At 40.1% G+C, this 25,091-nt stretch overlaps 1 protein-coding gene across 4 annotated transcripts in view; it reads left to right on the top strand.

Moving 5' to 3' along the window:
- Positions 1–25,091, top strand: part of PARD3B (par-3 family cell polarity regulator beta) — a 377,310-nt gene that overhangs the window by 102,210 nt on the left and 250,009 nt on the right. For all 4 annotated transcript variants that reach the window (XM_065637273.1, XM_065637270.1, XM_065637271.1 and 1 more), the window contains one exon: positions 1,410–1,581. In XM_065637273.1, coding sequence (XP_065493345.1) covers positions 1,410–1,581 — 172 coding nt within the window. The remainder of the gene's footprint in view (positions 1–1,409; positions 1,582–25,091) is intronic.

The following is a 25,091-nucleotide window of genomic DNA, read 5'->3' on the forward strand; positions in this document are numbered from 1 at the left end:
TCAGTATTTTTCTTTTCTTTTTTCCCCTTCTTTTTCCTCTCATACATTCATTTCTTCTCTTAGGCAAATGAGTTACTTTAAATGTTTATCTCTGTTTCAGTCTGCTGCTTACCATAGGATAATATTTTTGCCACATCTTGAAAGTGTCAGGAGATTTGATGTACTTATGTTTTTGTATAGTGTGTATGCATACCTTAAAATAACACAGCAAAAGAAAGTACTAAATCAATCCTTTAAACTTGTTTCTGTGTGTATCTTGACATTGCCTAACTCGTTGTGGATATTGTCGTCTTTTCCAGCATTAGCAGAGTAAAACTTAAGATAATCCTATGGAGTTCAGAAAAAAGTGAAGTAAATAAATAAATGCACCCCTTAAGATGAAGATATCTCATACAACGCCTGTTAGTCAAAGTGTTTGTCATTGTATGGCACGAGAACTATACCATGTCAGCTATCAGGGCAGGAAAAGTGCTTGAACTTCTGCTGTTACCTCTTCTCCTCTTGGAGAGGGCTCTGAGGTGTCAAGTGTCCCATTGGTAGAGAACAGCAAGTCTTTTAATTTGTTTGGATTCATTGGGAGTCAATCCTTTTTGTTTGTTTGTTTACCCAAAACAGTTAACTGTGTTACAGTTCTCTTGGAACTGTAACACATTTTACACCCAGCCACACATATCCAAGTCACTTGTTGATGAAGCTGTGTACACGGTTTGTGATCACTTTGTAGTGGTGGGGACCAAAAGGAAGATCTCTGTGAAAGGCCAAGTTAGCAGAGACAAAAATGGATTTTTATAGTGTCTTTTTATCATTTTCATGTCAGTATCAATGTGAGTTTGGACAGCAGACTTCGCAGTCTGTTGTTGCTTAATCTTGACCTTCCTGTGTGCCTGAAGTTGTGGAAGAATCAGTGACTGTGGGACAGTTTGCAGAAGCAATGTGTAATTATTATGTATTTATAAAGAAAACGTGCATCGGCTCACTCAGTACAGTTTCCATGGTTATGTTACCTTTGTGCAGTGTGTCATTCAGTAGCATTAAATTTTTTTGTTTGTTTTTGTTGTTGTTTTAACACCTTCCACACCCAAGAATTAAATGCTGCTCTGTGTGTTTAAGCATGTTCAGCCCTAAATATTTTGCAACAGTGTAAAATGAGCACTAATGGTAGCATGCTAACTATGAGAAAAGCATTTCAACACAGGACAGTGCTGAAACATATACTTAAGGCATTTGAAATCAATGTATTTAAGCACAAATCTACGTGCTTTCCTGAATCTGTATGTTTATTGTTAGCTGTTCTGAACTAAGATTGTTATTTTTGTACACCAAATGAATAATAAATTTTGCTTTTAAAAAAAAAAGAAGTTTGGGAATACTTTAAAGCTACAAACTGTATTATCTTTTTGTTTTGATAGCTGATTGCTGTTTATGATGAGGAAGAAACTCACTGTAAGACTGATGGCACCAATGGCAATTTGACAGACAGAAATAGCCCTGACTCTTTTGAGACGGAGGTGGCGGCTCAACTGGCTGCTTTTCAGCCCATTGGTGGTGAGATTGAAGTGACTCCTTCTGCCCTAAAACTCGGTATGTATGTCTTGCCTTTTTTTTTTTTTTTAACCAATATATGTCTGCTAACCAATGTATGTCTGTAGTCTGATTTTATGTAGTTAGAGAATTTTTTTAGCACTGCCTTGTCGGCCTTGAGATTCAGTGAAGACAATTGTAATGACGAAAGTAGATTTTTTTTTTTTTTTTTAAATTTTATTTTAAATTTTTTTGGGTGGGAACAATTGATGCTGAAGACCGCAATTGAGCATTGCAAATTTGCACCTGAGCCTTGTATCTTGCTATATGTTATGCTCATCTATACAGCGGAGGCCTCTTTTTCCTCCTTTCCTTTGGTGGGTAGGTTGCTGATAATGCTTCATTGTAATCTTCATACAGTGGAAGAGATCTATGCAAAGTATTTTCAAATAACAAAGTCATTAAACAAAACCTCGGCATTTTTGTTGAGGAACCTGGGTTCAGTGAGTGTCAGACTGCTGTGTGCAAATACTTTTACTCATTATCTGAGCTCGTGCCCTGTTTTGGGTGTGGGAGGTAGAAAGGAGGAGATACTGGTTGCAGACAATTCAGCTCTTTGCCTTTGAAGAAGCTGCACAGCAGAGTCTGTTTGCCTGTCTGACTTCCAGGTGAGCAGACTGATGAGGAGAAGCTCGTGCTTAATTCCCTCTTATATCAGAGGGTACTATGGGAAGTGCTGCAACTCTGGTCCCCTGTGTTGTTTCAGCACACATGGAAGGCCAAGAGTTCAGATGCCAGCTTCCAGTTATAAAGAGCTAAAGTCTTATACATTGAACACAAAGCAGTTTGAAATACTTTCTTGGATTGAGAGCAGGCTAAGCTGTCACCTAGGCATAGAAGCTTTCACAAACAGATTGAAGGTGAATCCCCTTCTGTCTGCCTGTAGAGAAATAATATACTGACAGCATTTAGCAAATTAATAAGGCTCAGGAGAGGCTTCTCTGCATTCCCCCAGAGCTCATCATCCACTTCACCCTGTGTTCTTGAGTGCTCCTGGTAGCCTCCTAATGGTATGCAATAAAATTTCTGAGTGTGAGCAGGTGGGGTAAGGATAGAAATACTACCTGTGGTTTTGCTACTCTCATGGAGTAGTCTGGTTATGACTTCAGAAATTGAATGTTCACTTGTGTGTTTATTGCATTTTTAAAGCGAAAGTCTGATAACAAAAACAAGCTAAAATAGAATTTCTAACAAAGTTCACTGGATGAAGCTGTTTAACTTCTGACAGAAGTCTGTGCTCATATTTGTGCCTGATGTAGAAAATATTGAAATTCAACCTGCATGAAAATTTTTATATTCAAATTTCTGTGTTAATGGCTCACTTCTGTTTTTTCTATAATCTAGAATGTAGAAAAAAATATTTTTTCTGTATTTAATGACACACAGGAATTTCGCATACCTAAAAATCTTGGGAAAGTACTTATTCTTGCCATAACCTGTATGTATTTGAGTTGTGTTTTTGGTAAGCATGAGGTATGGAAAAGTTTGGGGCTAAAGGTCCAGTGGTTAAATGGTTTTCCACTTCATTTATTGCACTTTTAAAAATAACACTGTGTAAACACATTTTAGCATGTTTCAGAAGTAGAGATTGTTCTCCATATGCTTCTGAATCATATTTAAAAAAAAAAACATAGTTGAAAGCAGTTTGTCTAGCACACTGTTGTAACTAAGTTGAGGGTTGGAGGGTAGAATATTTCAGCCTCACCTAATTTTATGTAAAGCAGTTAAATGCTGGAGCTCTTGAGCTCACCAGGAACCTACCAGGTAGTTCAGTTTTCATAGTATTTATGAAATCCTTCTACTATAGAGTGTAAAGCAGATGAAATATAACACGAGAAGAGCAGCCAATTAGGGTTCTATTTCGTATTCAGTGTAATACTTATATATATTTGAAGTTTAAATGGATGTTTGCTTCCTAAAATAGAGAACGTTATGTGTTTGTTTCGATGTTTGCTTTATTTTCCAAGGTAAATGAAAGATTTTTCTACCTGTCCTATAAACTCAGTCTGCACTCTGAAATATATTTGTTTCTGGATTTTACATTGCGGATTACAGTTCTTTAGACTTAATTTTTGCCTTTATGTTTCCTGTACAAGTCCCCAGACCTTAAATTATGTCCCTGTTTCCACTAGAGGCAAATTGAAAAGTAAATGAAGAAATAGAAGGACAATTTGGTTGCATCAATATCATTGATGCATGAACCACAGTAGTCTGGCTCCCCGTCTAATTATTGAATTGACTCACGCTTGCTAGCAGAAATAAATAATATTTTTTAAAAGCTATTCTGACTTGGGGAGCAAGGATGTGATTAAATATATATGTAGCGAGCAAGTGTTGCTTTCCATGGTAGAGCTGTGTTTGAACAACTGTGGTGTGCTTACCTTTTAGAGTATTTTTGCAGAATGCCTTTAGGAATGAAATGCAGGGAATCTGTTGTTAGATAAATTGTCAGATTGTGCAACAATTTTGCTTGTTAATTTCTGTTGGATATTTTGTATTCTATGAAACCAGATCCACAGTTTATGTAGAAACAATGTTCATTTAGTGATCTGCTCAGAGAATACTTAGAACTTGATGCTTAATCAGTGTGTGAAACTAAATCCTGTTCTCAAACAGGAGAGAATCAGCACTGATTTTGGAAAAGGCACTTGAGATACTACCGTCAAACTTTTTTCTTTATCAATGGTGTATTTGATCCAGTTCAGTTAATCAAATGTTTACCTAGTCTTAAAGCCTTTACTGGCTAGATAGAGATGTTGATGATGGGAGAAATCTTTTTTTGTATTGTATGGTTACTTCTTTCAGGTGTTTTGTGTTTGATACTCTTTACAACACTGATCAGCTTGACTATCTGAAACCATAATTTTTCCATTATGTAGCTAGTTACCCTTATTTTGCCCTTTGTTACCTGCAACTCTGAAAATGAGCCAGAATAAAAGCAATCTCATATTTGGCTTGAAAGCTAAAAGTACCTTGTATCTTACATTGCTTCCACATACTGGCAGAATTTTAGGGCAGAAAGAAAGTGTGTTATTTTACTTACTGTCAAATTACTTTCTTAACACTTGGTATGTATCCGTTTAAAAAAGTTCTGAAAATTACTCAGCTATTTTTTTTTTCCCTGAAATTAGTGCATCTCTACTTTTACAGCTAACTTAGTGTTCTCAGACAGGTGAAATTGTTGGCTCTTCTGTTTAATCTAAGAAAAATGCAGGAAGCCTTTAACTGTTTGTGAACACAGTATCTGCTATGTCCACAAAATAGGTGAGTTGCAAACCACTTGAGTGCTGCCCCCTCCCCTTACAGAGCTGGCTTATCAGGTGATGGTGGTGGCGGTGCCTGAATTTGGATTGTAAAGTGAGCAATACCTGGTAGTTTCTTATGTTTCATTTCTAGTCTGTATTGTTCTTGCACCTCCTTTGGTCTGAGCTTATATAATCAGAGAAAATTATTTTGAATGGATAAATCGTGATGCCATAATATTTCTTTAAACTGCTGTATCAAAATCATTTAAGAAACACTTATTTCCTTTATTCTGCACAGGTGGTGGGTTTGGCTTTCTAATCAAATGCTGTTTAGGTGAATACATTTTGTCTAGTCACTGTTGATCATTTATCTTCACAGCAGCAAAATGTATTATGTTGGATTTCTGGCAAGTTGTGTGTTGAGTGTATTCATGATGCAGTAACTAGTAAGCTAACAAGTGTTTGGAGTGATGGAACATTTGGACATCCTTGTCTGTAGGTGGTAATTACTGGGTGAGCTAGGGCTGTTTTCTATTGGCATTGGGTTTGGATGTGTGTTTTGGCTTTTTAAAATTATTTTTTAAATTATTTTTTAGTATAGCGTGTGCTAATATTTCTCTCTGACAAGAGTTGGTAGCTGAGAAGACTTTGCAGAGTAAGGACTTACCTCTGCAGACCTTTTTGACTGATTGCATTTATTCCCTGTTCCAAAGTGCTGTTTTGTTGATGATGTATGATTAAAGTCATTCTTTCACCTTAAAGATCGCTTTGCTGGAGCAATGGATGACATTCTTGTGTAGCGTGTTAAGATCTTTAAAGAGACCATGATGGATGGAGTTATGTATATTAGGGAAACTAACAGTGCATGCAAATAGTCCTGTCTGGGGTTCTCTGGCTAATAGTTCAAGGGTTTTTGAATACATACATGTTACAATTATTAAAAGTGAACTAGCAATGTAGAGCTGTAAACCACAACTTTACGGTCGCAACTAATGGGCTATACGTAAATTGATGTGCTTTCCTAGAATATTTTGGTTTAGACTTTTAGCAGCTTCAGACTAGAGGTTTTTAATAAACCCTCTCCTAAATAAGCTTAAGAATGGTAGTGGTAGTTGAAGTTCAAGCTATGTTGAGGCACTAGTGGTTTTGAACAGTCAGTTCTTTCAGTTCTGGACACTTTACGTAGTGTCTCACAGTGGACATTTGTTTCCTGAAAATAGAGATTGCTACTTGGGAAGATTCCAACCCTTAGTAGGTCTAGTACAGTACTAGCCTAGAAAGTTTGGATTTTATGTTTTGCGTTTGTTGGTGCTGTGGCCATGTCTCTCTTGAACATTTGGGAAAGGTTATTTGCACTGTTATGGAATTGCCTTGAATGTGTTTTGGGGCTTCAGACAGAATATACTCAGCTGAATACGTTCCTATGGTTTTGGGCTTGTTCTAACTCAAATCATGGTTTATGGGATTGTTCAAAACACTTATTTAGTTAGAATGGCCCTTTGTGTTTGTGGTGCTCAGTCAGTCAGCAGAGCTGCTTCCATTGGCGTGTCTTAGTTTGAAGTCCAAGGGAACTGAAGGCAAGGTTTCTTCCACTAGTTTTTGGAAGTTTCTGCTTTGATAGGCCTGACAAGCCTTAAATTGTTACCACCAGGGTATGGATGTTGTCTGTTTATGTGTGACTTCAGAGCTCAAAAAGAGTTCCTTCTCTTTCTCATCTGCTTTGAAGTGGAAGCATTCTCAATAGGCTTGGGGGCATTTTAAACAGTATATATTTGGTTAGTCCTCTTTCAAGTTGGTTTTGAGATACCATGGATATACAGACAGCATATTTTTAAATACAGGGGAAAACACACAATTACGGTTTTTTAAAAGTTATGAAAACATATGAACTAAAACTATTCATTTGATAAACAAAATGTTGCTAATGCTTGTATACAGCATGCATGCCGTGTCAAAGTGAGTAAGAAAGACACTTTTTCTTACATAAAAGCTGTCCTGTTAATCCTAATCTTGCAATGTCAGTTTATTGGCTAAGCATTCCGATGTTTGTCAGTACATTGAGTGTACTACATGCAGATTATAATTCTCATCTGTATGATTCAGGGAAAATGAATGTTTTGGAATTGCTAAGTTTCAAAAGAAATGTATTATAGAAGCACATGCTGCTTTCTGTGGTTTGAGGCAATACTGGTTATTTCCTTTAGCATATATGACTTTATTCTTTCTTGGCAATGAAACGCTGCTCTCATAGTGGTGATATCAAATGTGCTGTTTGTCATAGGTGTTGTGAGGATGACACTGACAGTGTACTTGATAGATTTTTCTCCTCTGCAGCATTCAGTTTAATCTGTTTTTAAAGAATTGTGATGATCAATTAAATCTACTTGTGTTCCTAAAACAAATGATTGCTGTTCTCAGGCAAGCTAAAGGTTTGAAGATAACTTTTCATTTCAGTCAGAGTGCAGGCTTGCTATATTTTGACCTCATGACTTAAGCTTGGTATTATTTAGTTGTCCTTGATTCGTGGAAATGAGCTTTGCACCAACATAGCTGAAGTTTATCTTCGTATTGCAGCAAAATAATACAGTAGTGCTTTCTCTAAAGATATATAAAATTTCCATGTGTTTCTCTGTCTTTGGGTTGCCTGTTTAGAAAACAAGCCAGTCTTCCCTTCCTTTCCCCATACCCAAGAATTTAGTAGGAGTGTAGGTAATAAATTTATTTGTATAGTTGGTTACCAAAGAACCCCCTTTTAATAGCCTGTCTGCCTCTGGTTCCTCCAGGATTGCTTCTCATCAATTATTCCCCTTGTCTCTATTCCCTTTGCATTTGGTTCAATATGGCTTATCTGGGGCAAGGGGGTATCTGCATGAAAATATGATAAGTAGAGAGAAAAATATTTTTCATCACAAGTTACACATATTCCTCAGCAGCTCTCTAGCCGAGATGTTCATTTCCAGCCTTTTATTGCCTCAGAGAAGGTGGTGAATGGGACTTAGAATGATGGAATAAATTCTGTTACAAAAGCCTGTGCTTCTTCTCGAGACACTTTATTTCATGTGACTGTTTTTCCTAAGATTTTCTCTATTTTACTAATTTTGTGATGTTGCTGGTTTTGTGAGCATTTGTATATTGTTATAAGGGATAGCTAGTTTCAGAGTAACATCTCTTAAAAAGAAATAGACCGACCCACTCAGTAAGCTAAATATTGCATCTGAAAGCTTTGAAAGGCTATAGTATAATATGGTACTGGAATGCTATAGTGCAGTCTCTGTCAGCGCACTCTAATGCTACGTAAGACAAAGGAGTGTTTATGTGTTTGTAAATCTCTACAGTATTATGTGCTGTATTAGCTCTGAGGCAATATGGCAAAATGGGTATTTCAGGTTGAAAATGAGCCTGCTAAGCTTGGCTGATTGATAGTTTGAAATTGTTCAAGTTAAGAAAAAAAAAGAACACGACAACTTTAACTAAAGGTCTTGCGGTAGTAGATCACTTTTTTTTTTTCTTAAGAAACGAAATTAATATCGTTTTACACTTTTTTTTTGCAATGTTTGTTCACTAATGGTTCTTAACTGTTTGCTTCCATATGAACATATTCAGTACACAGATGAACCCATCTTTATGAAAGTCATCATTAGGGAAGTTACAAATAGCAATTAAATGATTCAGTCAGTTTGCCCATTGCCATATAGTTCTTTCTCATTGCTTTCTATTTAATTTACCCTTTCAAGAGCCTTAGTTCGTAGTTAATTTTTTTGTCTCTTTACTTTGAAGTGCCGCTTCAGATTTTGATTGTTTCTCACAGCAGATATCTAGAATCTCAGCCAAGTAAAATGGAGAGTTGTGTATTTACTACCCCTGACCATAGCTGGCAAAAGATGCATCTCCCTCTCAATATATTGCACAATTTTCCCATGGACGTGCTGGTTGTTGATTTATATTTCGCTTTCTTCATAACTCAGTGCTTCATTAGAGGGAAGTCTGTTTACTGTAGACATTAAGTAAAAGAATTATGTATTATGTTCACTAGAAAGATGAATCCTGCAGAGTATTTTGGTCATCTCTTTTTAACCCTCCCACAAGAAGGGACAAATGAGCCTCTGTGAGTCCTTTTTTAAACTTTCCTAGAGAAATAGTCATCTTACCATTTTAAATATTAAGACAGAAGAATAGGGAATGATTATTCACTTTCCTCACCATGTAAAAACTAGGAGTATTGAACAAAGCTATCATTCAACATATTACAAAGAGAAAGAACCCAAACCTGACTTTTTAATGAAGTATTCAACTAAATTGTGTAATTTGCTGTTACAGGCTGAAAATCAATGACTTAGAATTGGACAAATTCACAGAGGTGGCTCATCAGTGACTGTTAAAATATGCTGGTCTAGATGATTTGGAAATCTTGCAAACATCATTTTTTGCAAGCTGGTGAGATACACAACTTTGTTATGTACTCTCCCTGGGGATGAGCCACCGCTGTTAAATGTGGGATAATGGGTGAGGTGCACCCATTATAGCTACTCTCATGTTCTTATCGTTCCTTGAAAACCCCCAGAGCATTTCAAGTTCAGGAGGTTTCACTATCCTGAAGTCTTTTAAATTGGCGGAAAAATTTTGGAAATTAAGACTAAACCAAATTTACCATGACCAGAATAGAAAATAATCACAATAGGACTTCTTTTTTAAGGAAAGGTCAAACCAGAAAAATTTCCTAATTTAGATCACAGATATAAAACATAGGTCATATTTAAATATTACCAAAATCTGTACTAATGCTGTCATTTGTGGTACTCCTTTTAAATACCATTAAAATATTTAAAAAATGTATTTTACTATTCTACTACTAGCAATAAAATGCTACCAAAGTGATATTCAAGCTGTACAGTTTTGCTGCCAAAGTTTTAAAGAAAATTAAACGGTTGAACTGTGGAAAAGTGACTGCATAAGCACCTGTAACTGATGTTTGCTGAAGTGCTAAACCAGCTTTTGGCAGCGTGGCCTCTTTTGCAGGTGCACAGAATATTTTCTTTGTGTCAGTTTATTCAACTAGTACAGTTCATTAAGTGTTTCATTTGAAGTTGAGAAATGGGCTGGGAATTGAAATAGAAGAAATGCTTATTTTCACCTTTCAATCTGTGAAGAAAAATGAGGTGTGAAAGTTCAAGATCTATTAGTTTTAAAATCTTATAGGATATATTAGTCTAAAATGATTGATTTGAATTCAATAAATACAGATAACATGCTGCTCAAAAAACCCAGTCTGTTTAATAAGATGGATGCTTTGTAATGTGCACAGCAAGCTAGATGACTAAGATGACTGGTGTTTTAAGTGTATTTAAAGCTTAGTTTCCATTGGCATCTGAATGCCATTTGAAAGAGATTACATTTTAAAAAATCAGAATCAAACCAAAACCCAAATAAAAAAACTTTTGTGCATCTTTGTAGAGAAATTCTAATGTAACACACATTATTTTTTTCCCCCAAATTATACTTAAAAAACATAAAATATTTGAAGCTGCTTTAATTTTTAATGCTGTGTCTGAAGCTGGAGGTTGGAGGCTATGTCTCAGTCAGTGGTTGCACAGTGATGGTGCGATTCACAAAGATGTGTCACCCGGACAAGAAGAGAGAACCTGGCCTGGAGCGGACAGTGGTCTTTCTTGTTGGTAATAGCCAGTATTCCTACAAAGCTCCTATTTAGTCTGCCCAGCAAGATAAGAGTTGCAGATTTTGCCAGATCTTGGGTTGGGGAAGAAAATCCCAGGTCCCTGTTGCAAGTGAGGTGATGAATCCTTGCGCCAGGAGGATTCTGCTGCAGCTCTTCCCTTCTGCCGGGCCTTTAGGCAAGGTTCTTGGGGACGTGGGTTAGTGCTAGAGTTAGGTTAGGTTATGGTTGGACTCCATGATCCTGAGGGTCTCTTCGAGCTGAAATGATTCTATGATTCTATTCTGTTCCACGTGGGACCTGCAGCCAGTGCCTTTTGGAGCGGAGTCACGGTGTTCCCAGCACTAGGGTCACTCTGCGCGCTCCCCATCTGTCTCGTGAGGAGCTCGACGTAGGAGCATTGTGTTGATGGCGGTTAGAAGATCCTGAGATTAGTCTAGATCTGACATGAGTTGTGACCCTCAGTGTAAGAAAAGAATACCTGGTTGAGAACCAAACTGAAGTCCTGTCCTTCAGATGTGAACTTTCTTGAGAGAAATTTTGAAATGGGGAGAAAGTAGTAGCATATTTGGGCATCTTCTATAGATACATATCCTAGTGCCTTAAGATGAGAAGTGCTGAACTTTTTTCATATGCATGTGGGTTTTGAGTCTGAAAATGGCATCTAGACTAACTGAAATAATTATTACTGAAATAATGTACATACGTGATTCTTACATGTCAATCCTTGAAACTCTGAAAGCTGTAAATGTTAAGATTATATAGTTGTTTCAGTAGGCACCGTTTCTGACAATGACACCACCAAAGAAATTTCATTCTGATCATAAAAACTGTGAGAACAGTTCTTGTGCTTCGTAGCTGAAATCTGACTTAATATGTTATAGCACATTCAACTAGAGAGAATAATTCTTTTGAAATTTATGGCACTGAAGAACATCACCCCAAACCAATCTGTTTAAATCTTTTACTGGGTTTTACTTATAGGCGATTGCTTTTATTTTCCTTTGTAAGAAAAAGTACACCTCCTTTAGAGTGAGATGGAAATACTTCGCTGTACACTGGGTTAATACGTAAAAGAGAGCACTTGCTGGAAACGGATTTCCATCTGTTTATAGATTTAAGTCAATTGTCTTCACTGTTACATCATCTTAGTTCATAAATCTAATCTTCTATCCATAGGAATTTAAAGAAGGAGCAGATAGCTGTAGATCTGAAATTGTATTGATAGGTGCTATTAAGAGCAATTTGAGTTAGCTTTAAACATAAAAGTCACATTGTCAGAGCATTACATATTTAAAAAATAAAAGTGGTACAGTCCTATCACAAGGTAGGATGAACAAGCTCATGTCAGCTACATTGTAAGTACACGGCGGAACCATTACGTGGTGCCTCAGGTGGTGGTAAGCAAGAAATCTGAGGGTGACCAAATTTACCTGCACTGATTGCTTAATGCTCTCAAAAAGCACTGCCTGGCAGAACTGTCTGTATGCCTGTTAACGTGAAAATTCTCTGATAAAAAGAAGAAAAATAGGCATGTATTAATGACCTTTCCTATATTTAAATATAAATTAGTATCCTGCTTGTAATATTTTTGTTTCTAGTGCCTGAACTGCTTCATGACAGGACCAGTTTAAAAGTCATTCTGACTGTGTGTGGGGTTTTTTTGTGTGGTTGTTGTTGTTGTGTCTGTTCAGAGATCATCTAGCCAAGAATTGTGATGCTGAAGTGCAATTTCACATCTGTGTGTATATGCATATTGTGTTTATAGGGTTTTGTTTCAACTCCGACTTCAAATTTTGTTGTGATTTACTCACAAGGACCTCTAAAAAAATATTTTGAGGCACATGGAGGTGAGAAAATTATCTGTCATCTGTCTGTCCGGGCAGGTGTAATTTGGAAGCACACCGCAGACTAATTGTCATTGATGTGGCCTGTAACAGTTGACAGTTTGTTACACACTTGATGGACAGGTTTTTTTCTCATCATAGTCAGCATTTTTATATACAGGAGCAGAATTTAAAATCATTACTTAAACTGCGTAGATGATTTATTGTAAATCTCTACCTACTTATAGTACTCTGTCCAAGTGTATCTTTTTTTCCTTCTCTAAAATAGTTCTTCCCTGTTGCCTGGAAAAACAAACCTCATAATACGTTAGTTGTCACTGATGCAGTGCCAGCACACGTACTTGCATTTCCTGTGTTCCTTGATTGATTGGCTTACCCAAAAGTCATCTGAGAGTGTTTGCACCCAAAGCAATGCTAAAATCAATTTTTATTACGTAATTTGACTGCATTATAGATAGCACAGCCTACCAAAAATGCTCGTGGGTGATAAACTCTGGTTGTCTTCAGCAGTTTTCTGAATTTGGCCCTGTAACAGCAACCTGTAACCTAAATCCCAAAGAATAAAAGGATTTCAGCCTGGAGGTGAATTGAGCAAAATTATTGAAGGTCTGGAATAATTGGGGTTTTTGTGTGATAATGATCACTCTGAGTGATACACAGCTGTCCAAATTTAGGCATGGAATTTGATGCCAGAACTCAGAGCCAAGAGACCCTGAAGAGTTCAGGGGGACCCCAGGAGGGACAGCTGGAGCTCCAGAGTTCCCCTGACCACATTTGTATCCTAAACTCCAAACCTTACGTTACTTATCTGAGGTTGCACAATGTCCTTAAACCCATCACTTTTGGTTAGTCAGCCCCCTCCTTAACCTTAAATGATGAATTTTGATCTGCCAAAGGGCTGAAGTGAAGTGAGGCAGAGTACAGTCCTGTTCAGGGTAAGTGTTAATGCCTGGGCACAGCTTTTTGGTGAAGTTTCTATATTAAAAAAAAAAAAAACCAAAACAAAAAACCCCCACCAAAATAAACAAACAAACAAAACCAAACAACAACAAAAAGGAAATGAGCACAACACCAAAACAAACCCTCCCCAGAACCAAACCAACAACAAAACCAAAAATTGTCTGCCGAACAAAAAAACCCCAAACCAACCGAACAAACAACAAAAAACCCCCAACCCACACAAAAACCCAAACCAAACCAAACCCACAAAACTCCCCCCGCACAAAATAAGAAAATGCAGAGATGTTTCTTTTGCCATTGTGTTGATGCATGTTTTCAGTTTTTAATTGTGCACAAATAGCACAACTTCTCTCTCCTTTTTTTCTTTTTCTTTTTTTCTAATGTAACCAATTTAAATCTAAGTGTGTTTCTACCATATGCTTGTTTCAACCATATTTGCAGTTTAAAAAGATATTTCCAAAACATAAGAGCTCCGGGAAGATATACTGTTAACCATGAATCTGTAGATACTTGTTTTTGAGGGTGGTTCTAGCAAAAGGAAAAGCTTGGTCTACCTGGCTTGAAACTCAACGATACAGAGTTTACTTGGAGAAAGGAAAAGTCCAAGACTCTTTCACACCGACATTGTCAGGGAGTATTTATTGTGAATAAGGCTGAGACATCCACTTGTGCTTAGGAGGCGCTATGGTACCATAACAGAAGGTACGCTGTGCATTTTGAGAAGAGGGGAAATACATCCAAAGTATTGTCATCATGACAGAGAAAACCAGTTTTAAGCATGTGTTTGAATTTTTGTTGCCTGTAAATTACTGATGCAATGCAGCAAGATGAGGATAACTAGTTTTTTAAACTGAGTTTAAAATACAAAGTGCTATTCTCACACAAAACAGTAGTGCTTGTAAATAACATGTTTTTATGATCACCTTGGCATGCCGGAAGGAGTTTTTCTATGTCTTATTCAGGGACAAGATGAATTTACTGTTTGAGCTTACACTGGGTTATTTCAAATGTTAAGCACAATGTAAGAACATGAGTAGAATAATGTGGAAATAGCATGACAAAAGGAAAGTCATGAGGAAAAAGGCAACTTTCTGTTTCCTGGCAGAAGAAAGCAGGTGGCAGAATCTCTTAGGTAAACATGCATAGTTGTCTATAGTATGTCTGCAATAAATGGCATTGGTGATGTGTTTTCATTACATTTTTTCCATGCCTGAGGAAGAAGGTGGTGAACAAATTCAATATATGTATGTGTAAGGGATGTGGGTTGAGTACCGCTTCTTCTCAAGCCTTTCATCTAATCTTCCTGCTTACCATTTGTTTTCCCCATTTAGAGAGGGCATTTTGGTTCCATTTTCTTTTGTCTAATAAAAGGTTATTTTCACGCTCCAGTGTCTTTGTGGTATATACGTGTAAAAGAACAAGGGCCACAGGGACTGTTTTGGATAGATTTCACCTGACTTGGTTCACAGGGATGTCACAATTTGTGATATTGTTATATGTCAGTACATATATTTTAAAAAATTAAGGAAATAGGCTCTGGTTTTCTCTTCAATAAGAAAATGTTCTGTAGAGTCCTAAAACTTACGAAAAATAGGGAGAAGAGAGAAAACATTGTTGACAATGGTCAAAAAGTACAGATGTTTTTGTGCAAGTAGAGAAGCCTTCCAGACGAGCACCATAAATTTCAGAGCCTCAAGGCAATAAGCAAAAACTTGCAGGAATAAAAGAAAGCAAATAACTGCCCGGCCATCTTCCCAAATTGGAAGGCAGGATTCTCCATAATCCTGCTACTCCTGCAAACTTTGGTTTCCAAGTTTAGACAGCTGTAAACTGAGGATGGGATAATGTAATTTTGCTCTAGTTTCTCTGGAAAACAGAGGCAGAAAGCGAGTGAAAGGTGGTCTGTCGCGATTGAGAGACGGGGACGCAGCTTGATGCAAGCAAGATGTCCAATTTATTGAGCTAACACACATACATTTATATGTTCTAAGTTAAGCGTGTCTTAAGGTGACTGGCTAATCATTCTAGCACATGCGCAAGACTAGCAAGACTACTTAAACAATAGACTATTTAAACAGAGTTTGTTGATTAGGAGATGTTCCCGCGACTATCAGTCGGCCACCTGTGGTCACGGGTTATTCCTTGTCCTTGGGTGTAGGCGTTTGCTGATAACCACAAATTCCTTGTTCCTGGGCCTTGTCTGGGCACACTGCGTTCCTTGTCTATTGCAACCCTCGATTTTGCAACAAGCTAGCATACAGGCCTCAGGCCCAGGCAACAGCTCTCGCTAACCCACATCTCCCCCTTTCTGTTTTAATTAAACATTTTGGCTATCCCAAGGTCGATGACCAACTAACTCAAGAACATCTTCCCTAACTAACATTTCCATACTAGGGGTTTTCAGGGTTCCCTTCAAATCTTGCGTTGATTCCTGATTTACAACAAAAATTTTGTTTACTGAAGCGGTTATTGATTTTTGCAAACATTGTAATATACATGGAATTACTATCAACAACACACAAGTCATTAGAAGGATAGAAAGCCCTTGTTTAAGCAAATCTTTCATCCATCCCGTAATACCCCAGGATGCTAGCCACCCATCGAATCCGTCCACTTCCTTTATCTTATGGAGTCGTTCTCGCAACTCTGCAATTCGCTGGTGGATACTTCTGGAGTGGTCAGATAAATTCATACAGCACATCCCTTCAAAATCCTGGCATCCATGTCCGTGGGCTAACAAGAGAAAATCTATAGCAGCACGATTCTGTAATACGGCATGTCTGACACTAGCAACATCCTGTGTCAATTCCCCGAGAATTTGACTAGTGAGGTTGAGTTCATTTTTTGTCCAGCATGCAAGCTGCTTAAGCGAGGTCATGGTCCTTGCCGCAGTAGCACCGGGCAAAAATGTGGAAGCCAGAACCGTCACAGTCTGGCTCCAAAACACAGGATCCGTTTGATCATTACAATTTAACTCGTGCACAGACCTTTTTGAACGCCTACGAGTCCAATTCATCAACTGGCGTAATGACGGGTGAAAAAGTGTTAGTTGCCCTAAATAGCAAGGTCCGCCATGGGGGTCTCTGGGTATTCCTGCCCATGCACGATCTCCACAGATTAAAAATATACCTGGGGGAAGCCGTTTGGCAGGGGCATCAGTACAATTTAATCTTGTATACATTGCCCTGTCAAGCCCAACCTGTTTTTTCAACTGTGAAAAGAGAGGAGGGTTTGGATTGACAGTGCCCCACTCTTGCATGTTGGTGTTGATTTGCTCTAGAGACCGGGGTTCAAAGCTAAACCACCCCCCTCCTGTTATGTTAGTAGCATTCAAACAACCTAACAACTCTAATTCCTCAGGATCGCTTTGCATCGTATTTTTAAGGTTCAAGATTATCTGAGCTTGCCACTTTCCATCGACCTGTGCTTGCCGGAGTCCTGACTCAAACAATATTTTATTATCAAACCTCAACACAGAATCATTTCGCACAAAACCTCGAAATTGGTCTGGCCACCATGTAGGTGTCCCGATTAAGCATGTTCTAAACGGATCGCCAACTTGCGCCAGGGACAGACAAAAGTCTGTAACCCCAGTGCGATTTGCCCATGTAAGCCATACATTAGTACGGGGGCCAACTTGGTGCAATTCAAATCCCATGCTGACATATGTAAACACCCATAGGGCAACCACAACTATTCCCTTGCCCATCTCCGTAGCTTCTTATTCCTTCTTCGCTCACACTCCTTCTTTGTTTGTTCCCACTTTTCTGGGGCGACTATCCAAATTTGAGGTATCTTGATATCCTTACCACATTCTATTTTGGAAAATTGGATATTGCCTAATTTTTGGATTACAATTCCCACCCAGTCTACCGTATGATAATCAGGTCGCGGTACTCCCTCAGGAGGGGTCTGTGGTAGAGTAAACTCTGTTTCCCTTTCTATTGTCAATAATGTATCTAATAATATATCTACTTTTTGCCACTCTTTTTCAAGACAACCGTGACACCAACGTTCCACCGTGTGGCGGTTCAGCCACTGTGATTTACCACAATTAGCACAAATCCTGCAGATCCACGGATAACAATTTGTACACTGGGGGCATTTAAGCTCCCAATTAGTAGCTTCTAAAACAGAGTTCATTCGAGGGCGGTGTCCTCTTCACCAGGCGTAGAATCTGGATTCAAGATGTCGTCAGAGGGCTGCTGCTGTAGTGCCTCTCGAAAGGGCCTCACATTTTTCGCTGGGATCCAACGGGGGCCTCTTTCTGTGGAGACACAAGCATAGCCTCTACCCCATGTAACGAGGGGATAGGGTCCCATTACTTTACCTGTTTCAGGGTCCCGAATTAGCACCGGTGGCTTGATTCTGGGTTCCAAGAGGGTGTTTGTACTAAAATGTCGAACTATGGGAGGATTACTGTCCAACAGAGAACAATTCAAAAAATTAAAGACATATAAGGCTTTCTGTAATCGCTCTTCTGGAGTAGCGGTCCCTACTCCCCCTTTTTGTTTTTGTAACAAACACTTGAGGGATTGGTGCGAGCGCTCTATTAGGGATTGGCCTGTGGGGGAGTGAGGAATGCCGGTGGTGTGTGAGATTCCCCAAGAATTTAAAAAGGAATTTATTGATGAAGAGACATAGGCAGGGCCATTGTCAGTTTTAATCTGTGAGGGTATTCCTAAAGTGGCAAAGGCTCGCGTCAGGTGCCTTTGAACATCTCGCGCTCTTTCTCCTGCATGACAAGAGGCAAACAATGCACCCGAAAAGGTGTCGATAGAAGAATGTATATACTTCAAACGACCAAATTCAGAAAAATGCGTAACGTCTGTTTGCCAAAGCTGCAGACTCTGTAACCCTCTTGGGTTAACTCCTCCGGCAACGGATGTAAAAGAATGTCTTTGGCAATCAGGACACACAGCAACAATATTTTTTGCCTGCTGCGTGGTGAGGTTAAATTGTCGTTTTAAACCTCCAGCATTTTGATGAAAAAAGGAATGGCTAAGTCGAGCTTGTGCCACACGATCAGGTAATACCTGTACGGGTAGCGTAAGCATATCAGCCTGTCGGTTTCCCTCGGCCATAAACCCAGGTAAAGAGGTATGGGATCTAATATGCATAATAAAATAGGAATGATGGCGAGAATCTAAGAGAAAGACAAGCTCCTGTAGCAAGGTAAACAAGACTGCATGAGAAACATCACGGAGCACTGAGGCTTCTGCTCGTTGAACAATTCCTGCAACATAAGCAGAATCAGTAATTACATTGAGAGGGATAGACCATTTCCGAAAGGCGCGAACCACGGCTGACAATTCTGCTATTTGAGGAGAGCCCTGTACAGTTTTTACATCAGAGTCCCAATGTCCAGACTTATCGTCCCACCAAAGGATAACGGACTTGTGAGTTCTACCCGATCCATCTGTGAAAACAGTAAAGGCCTGTAGAGGCTGATCGCTTCTTTTTGGCATCGGCAGAAGGTGAAAATCAGCGTGTAACAGTTTATGAGAAGGTGGATGCGAAGTAAGTTGGCCCGTATAATTGACTAGAGCTGTCCCTAATGCGTCCGATTGTTGTAATAGCCATTGCAAATAAACAGCTGTTACTGGTAGACAGATAAGGGTAAAGTCTGTTCCTGCTAAAGTCAACAGTCTTTGTCGAGCTTTGACGACAAGGGATGCAAACATTTCATGCTGTGTCAAAATAGTTTTTGTGGCTTGGTTGGGTAAAAAAATCCATTCAATAATCAGCAAAGGGTCCGGTTTCTGGCTATCCCACTGAAAGATCAGTGCATGAGGTTGCCGTGCAGGATTCAAAATGATGAGTTGAAAAGGTAACTCAGGTGCCCATCGATGCGCTTGTCTGTTGGTAATTGCCATGGCAACTTTCTGTAGGGCGTTAACAGCCTCAGGATTAAGATTCCGTGGGGCACAGAGATCTGAGCCTCCTTTGAGCATTTCAAATAATGGGCTTAGGTCTGCATTAGTAATGCCAAGCAAGGGTCTAACCCAATTGATTGTTCCTAACAGTTTTTGTACATCATGTAAGTTTTTTACCTGCGTGGCTATTTGTAAAGGCTGAGGAATAACAGTTTGAGCTCGTATGCGCCACCCTAAGTACTTCCACGGTGGCGTCCGTTGTACTTTTTCTGGGGCAATACAGAGGTTTGCCGATTTAATGGCAACCATGACAAGGGCTACAGCTTCCTCCATGACTTCATGGTGTTCTGCTGCTACTAGAATGTCGTCCATATAATGATACAGTAAGACATGGCGCATCATGGTTCTAATTGGACTAAGTATCTTAGCTACATACCACTGACATATCGTGGGACTGTTTTTCATTCCTTGTGGCAGCACAACCCAGTGGTACCTTTGTAATGGGGCTTGCATGTTGACGCTTGGTACAGAAAAGGCAAATTTAGGGGCATCATCTGGATGCAAGGGAATATTAAAAAAGCAATCTCTAAGGTCAATGACCGTTAAATGCCAATCACGAGGAATCATAGTAGGTGATGGAAGTCCTGGTTGTAGGGCTCCCATGCTTTCCATAGCGTCATTAATTTTCCGGAGGTCATGGAGCAGGCGCCACTTGCCAGTGTGTTTTTTGATAACAAAAACCGGCGAATTCCAGGGGCTGTTAGAAGACACAATATGTCCCTTCGATAGTTGTTCTGCAACTAGTTCTTGGAGGGCGTGAAGTTTTTCCGTAGGTAGGGGCCATTGATCGACCCAAACAGGAGTTTCAGTTTTCCAGATTAATTTTAGGGTCTCACGCCCCTCAATGGCCCCACCTAAAAATGTGTCTGGGTAGTTTGAAGAGACATACCCCATTGGGATAACACGTCACGCCCCCACAAAACCATAGGGACAGGTAAAACAAACGGTTTGACAGATGCTGTCTGGCCGCTTGCATCCTGTATCTGAATTAGTTCTAAGCTCTGTCGACTAGCTCCATATCCCCCTATCCCAGCTAACGCTTGGGAAACATCTGCTAGGGGCCATTGGGGTGGCCATTTGGCTTGAGAAATGACAGTAACATCCGCACCCGTGTCAATAATTCCGCACAGTACAACCCGTTGATTCCCACGAATAAGAGTACATCGACATGTGGGGCGTTTCTGCGTGATAGATTGGACCCATAAAATCTGCGGTTCTCCTGTGGAGCCAAAAGCTCCTTGCCTCTGTGGCATTAACTGGTCACTAGGCAGAGAATTATCAACTTTGGGCATTAAAACTAGTTGTGCAATCCGACTTCCCTTCGGTATAATACAAGGAGGAAACGGAGTCCAAGCCATGATTTTAATCTCTTGAGAACTGTCAGCATCTATTACCCCAGGTAATACAAAAAGTCCTGATAGCGTCGTAGACGACCTTCCCAACAACAATGCCTGCGTTGCGGGTGGTAAAGGACCGACAATACCAGTGGGCAACAGATGGACTGAGGAATCAAGTAGCGTTACTGCATAGGAGGTTGCCAGGTCCAAGCCGGCACTTCCTGCTGTTGCTGGGCAGAGGTCGGCAACGCTGCTGCCCCCGCCCCCTGCGCCCGCGGGGGGGCCATCCGCGGAACTTGTGTCTGCACGCGCCGCGGCCCCGCGCTCTGCGACCGGTTTCCCTGTATCGGTCGTCCCTGAGAGTCATACTTGGACCAGCATTGATTAGCATAATGCCGTCCCTTCTGGCATTTAGGGCAGATCCCGGGTATTTGGGGACGCCTCCAAGCACTCGAAGCAAGGCAATCTTTCTTAAGGTGGCCCGGCTCTGATTCGGGAGAGACCTTAAGAGTTTTTTGCAGTCAGCGTTAGCATTTTCTACGGCTAACTTAAGGAGTAGAATTTCTCGGGCTTCCGTGTTATCAATCTGTCTTTCTAGGGCTTGTTTTAATCTATCTATAAACTGCATATACGGTTCACGAGGTTCTTGGGTTATAGTAGTAAATGCTTTCTGGGGTCTGCCTGAATCAGGAACTTTCAGCAGAGCCCTTTTCGCTTCCTCTCGGAGTGCTTCTAAAGCTTCTCGAGGGATATCCCTAGCTTGAGCAACAGGGTCTGAGAACCGTCCCGTCCCTGTAAGATGTTCTATGGTCAACGCAGCTAAAGCAGCATTAGCATGCCCCGCATACCCCAGCAAAATTGTTTGCAATCCTGTTCTCCATTGAGATTCCCACATCGTATACTGAGTCGGAGTCAATAACAACTGCGCAAGAGACTTCAGATCGTGTGGTGTCATAACATATGTGTCAAATACCGAGGACAAAAGACTCGCAAAATAGGGAGAGGATAGCCCGTGCTCGGTAACAGTACGACGTAACTCTTTGATAACCGAGAAAGAGAGTGCTTCCCATTGGGCCCCCCCCCGTCTCTGATATATTACAGGAGCGACTATAGTTCTCGCTACTTCCAGCTCTCCTTCCTTCAACGCCTGGCGCTTAATTTCTCTCCAAACATCATGAGGGTCAAGGGGAAATAAGTCAGGCTCCTTCTCGGGGTCGATAGGCCCCGGATCAAAGGGATCATCATCAGGGGGATACCCTGCGGCGCAAGCTAATGGTGGCGCAGAAGGCTTCACCCCATTAGCAGCATCGGGAGAGGTTACGGGACAGGCAGAGGGTAACTGGGAAGGCGCTGATTCTTCCTCGCAGGAGCCCCGTTGCATTTGCTCCTGTGCTTTCACAGTCTCAAAAACAGTTCTCCATCTAGGGAGCATACGTTGCGACTCTTCGTCCCCCGCCGTAGCCGCATCCCATAATTTAACCCCTACATCGTCCCAAAGCTCACATGTAAAAATCGAAGAGGCAGTTACTGTGGGGATTTTCACCTGCACCCACTTGAGCATTAATTTAAGATCCTGCCCTGAGAGGGTCTTCTTCCCATGCTTTTTAAGCAACGCTTTCATTAGCTCATAAACGTCTCTCTCAGGGGAAGACGCTTGATTCCCCATTTTTTAGTTTCCCGCAGCTCACCTCTCGTTCCAGACGGAGGGATTAAGTAGCCGGCCGGCTTATCCTGCTTCCTTTCAGCAGCTCATCCAAAGTTCTGCGGGACTCGCGACCTGCCACCAGATAGGCGGTTCTTCGTTCCTCGGCGGTCTCACCATAGGCGATCACGTCGGGGTCACCAATTTGTCGCGATTGAGAGACGGGGACGCAGCTTGATGCAAGCAAGATGTCCAATTTATTGAGCTAACACACATACATTTATATGTTCTAAGTTAAGCGTGTCTTAAGGTGACTGGCTAATCATTCTAGCACATGCGCAAGACTAGCAAGACTACTTAAACAATAGACTATTTAAACAGAGTTTGTTGATTAGGAGATGTTCCCGCGACTATCAGTCGGCCACCTGTGGTCACGGGTTATTCCTTGTCCTTGGGTGTAGGCGTTTGCTGATAACCACAAATTCCTTGTTCCTGGGCCTTGTCTGGGCACACTGCGTTCCTTGTCTATTGCAACCCTCGATTTTGCAACAAGCTAGCATACAGGCCTCAGGCCCAGGCAACAGCTCTCGCTAACCCACAGTGGTCTGCAAAATTGAGGGCAGGGGGGATGTGGTAAAAACAGCACCTTGCAGCAGTCAAGAAAAAAAGAGAAAAAGGGTTGGGATGATGGCCTTGAAGAGTATAAGCAACAGTATGTTTGAATTCGAATTTGGAATATGGCTCATTAAGATGTGGAAGTTACAAAAAAAAGTATCAGTGCAAAGGGCTTTCTGGTAGTTTAGCAAGAGCATTTCTCTGTACTGCTCATATTTATGTCAGAAGGAGTCAGAGACTGAATCATGCTGAATCATATAAAAGTGTCTCAGCATCTGTTTTCAAACTGTTGTATTGAAGAGAGACTGAAAATTGGATACAGGTCACCAGAAACACTTTGGTCATACATGGAAAAAAATATTTTAATGAATCTTAAAGGGAATAACTTAAAAATCCAACACTTCTTCACTTTAGCTTTTATATGCCTTCTTATTAAATGTGCTTAGAGGGAAACATTTTCTCTTCAGCACCATGTGAAGAACAGGAATATTTGAGCAAAGAGATCTGGTTCCTTTTGACCTACTGACACCTTTGAAAAAATCAAACAAAACCGCTAAATTTGGTGATCAATCCCATCTTTAGAGTCTCCTTGTAAAAACGTGCATAGCTCTTGATATCAAGATGATAATCACTTGGAAGAAAAAACAATATTTGCCTTTTGAGTTTTAAGCATTCCCTCAATACCAGGACACGAATTTAAGTCTTTATTTTGCTTATTGATTTCCTGCATAAGTGGAGATAGAAGGGATTACCCACATATAAAAACTGTTGCTTGCCACGGGGAAGAGTAAGAGTATTAGATTCTCTGTGGTTGTTCCTTCATCAGGTGCTGGTATTTATTTCAGCTATAATTACAAAGTTGTGCTGAGAGTGAATGTGGTACAGTCACTCCAGCTTTGTTAGCATCTCTCTAATGAGGCAACTGTTGCATGTTCAAACTTCTATTATAGATCTAGTAATTATGGCTGCCACCAGTCCCAACCACTATAATTAATATTATAACTGAAAGTTATAATCTTGTTTTCACTTGCAACGTTTAAAAAATTATTGTCTTAGACCAATGTTCTCATATCTTTTTTTTTGCATATGGATAAATTGTTTTGGAAAGACTTGGGGGAAAAAAAGTAATTTTTATTTCATTTTGGATTACTTGAGAAATTATTTTCTCACATTACTGAAGATATTTTCCCTCTCACCCCACCTGGAAGTTTTGCAGGGAGTGTTTTACAGCACCCATATATTCTGCTAACTAGCTGACTGTTACTAGAAGCTCCTGACTGGTCTTTGGGTTAGTCCCAGGCAGCATGTGAATAGACATGAATAGTTGGTGTGTCTAACTGGAGGTGCCTGCATGAGGAAGCTGTTTAGTCTACGGCTTCTCTGAAACAATTGGGAATCCTGGCAGTCGGTGGCGGGAGGCAGATCTGCTGTGAATATGATCTCTTCCTCCTCTCCTCTTTATATCCTTATTTAGGCTGTATCTGCAGAGCCAGCCCAAGGCATGTTAGATACTAAATGAAGTTAATGTAGGGAGTTATCTATTTATCCTTCAGCTGCCTCTGTACCCCAAACCCCATGCCTAATCTGTCATTTACATGCCTCAGGTTGGGACAGCACAGTAGCGGTGATGGATTATTGTATTTTTTGAGCTTATGGAAATAAAATCTATGACCATATATGTATGGTCATGCCATTGTATTCAAAGGGACCTTCCATACAGGTTAAATGTTGGCTTGTATAATTGGTATGGGAGAGGCAAGCAGTTGCTCAGTATGGCTTTTGGATGTTCACCAGGAGAAATAAGGAACAGTTGAAGATGAGATGGTGAGATCTCAGTTTGGTGGGTAGATGCGAACAGCACAATGAGAGCTGTCCTTCGTGTGGAGTGAAAGGCCATGTTCTGGTGTAGGTAACCAACCACTACCAGTTGTAGGAACTAACAGCAGAAGTCTGCTGCTTCTTGTGTTCACAGTCACTCCTTAGATCAAGGCTGTGATTTCCCTGTCAGAACTTGATGGTATGCGTGGTCACAGGTATCTGCAACTACTTGTTTGTTTTTCCAAGAAGGTGCCTTTTTCTTCTTTTTGTCACCAGTTTTCACCTAATTTAGCAGCTCATGGATTAAAGTTTGTATCACTGAGCTTAAAATGTTCTCATTTCTTTAGCTTAGTAAATACTAAATGACACCATCTTACCAAGTCTAGTGATTTACCAGGTGGATATTGCCACAGATAAACTTAAATATAAGTGCTATACA

Source organism: Caloenas nicobarica, chromosome 6 (assembly GCF_036013445.1).
Source record: "Caloenas nicobarica isolate bCalNic1 chromosome 6, bCalNic1.hap1, whole genome shotgun sequence".
Lineage (NCBI taxonomy): Eukaryota > Metazoa > Chordata > Aves > Columbiformes > Columbidae > Caloenas > Caloenas nicobarica.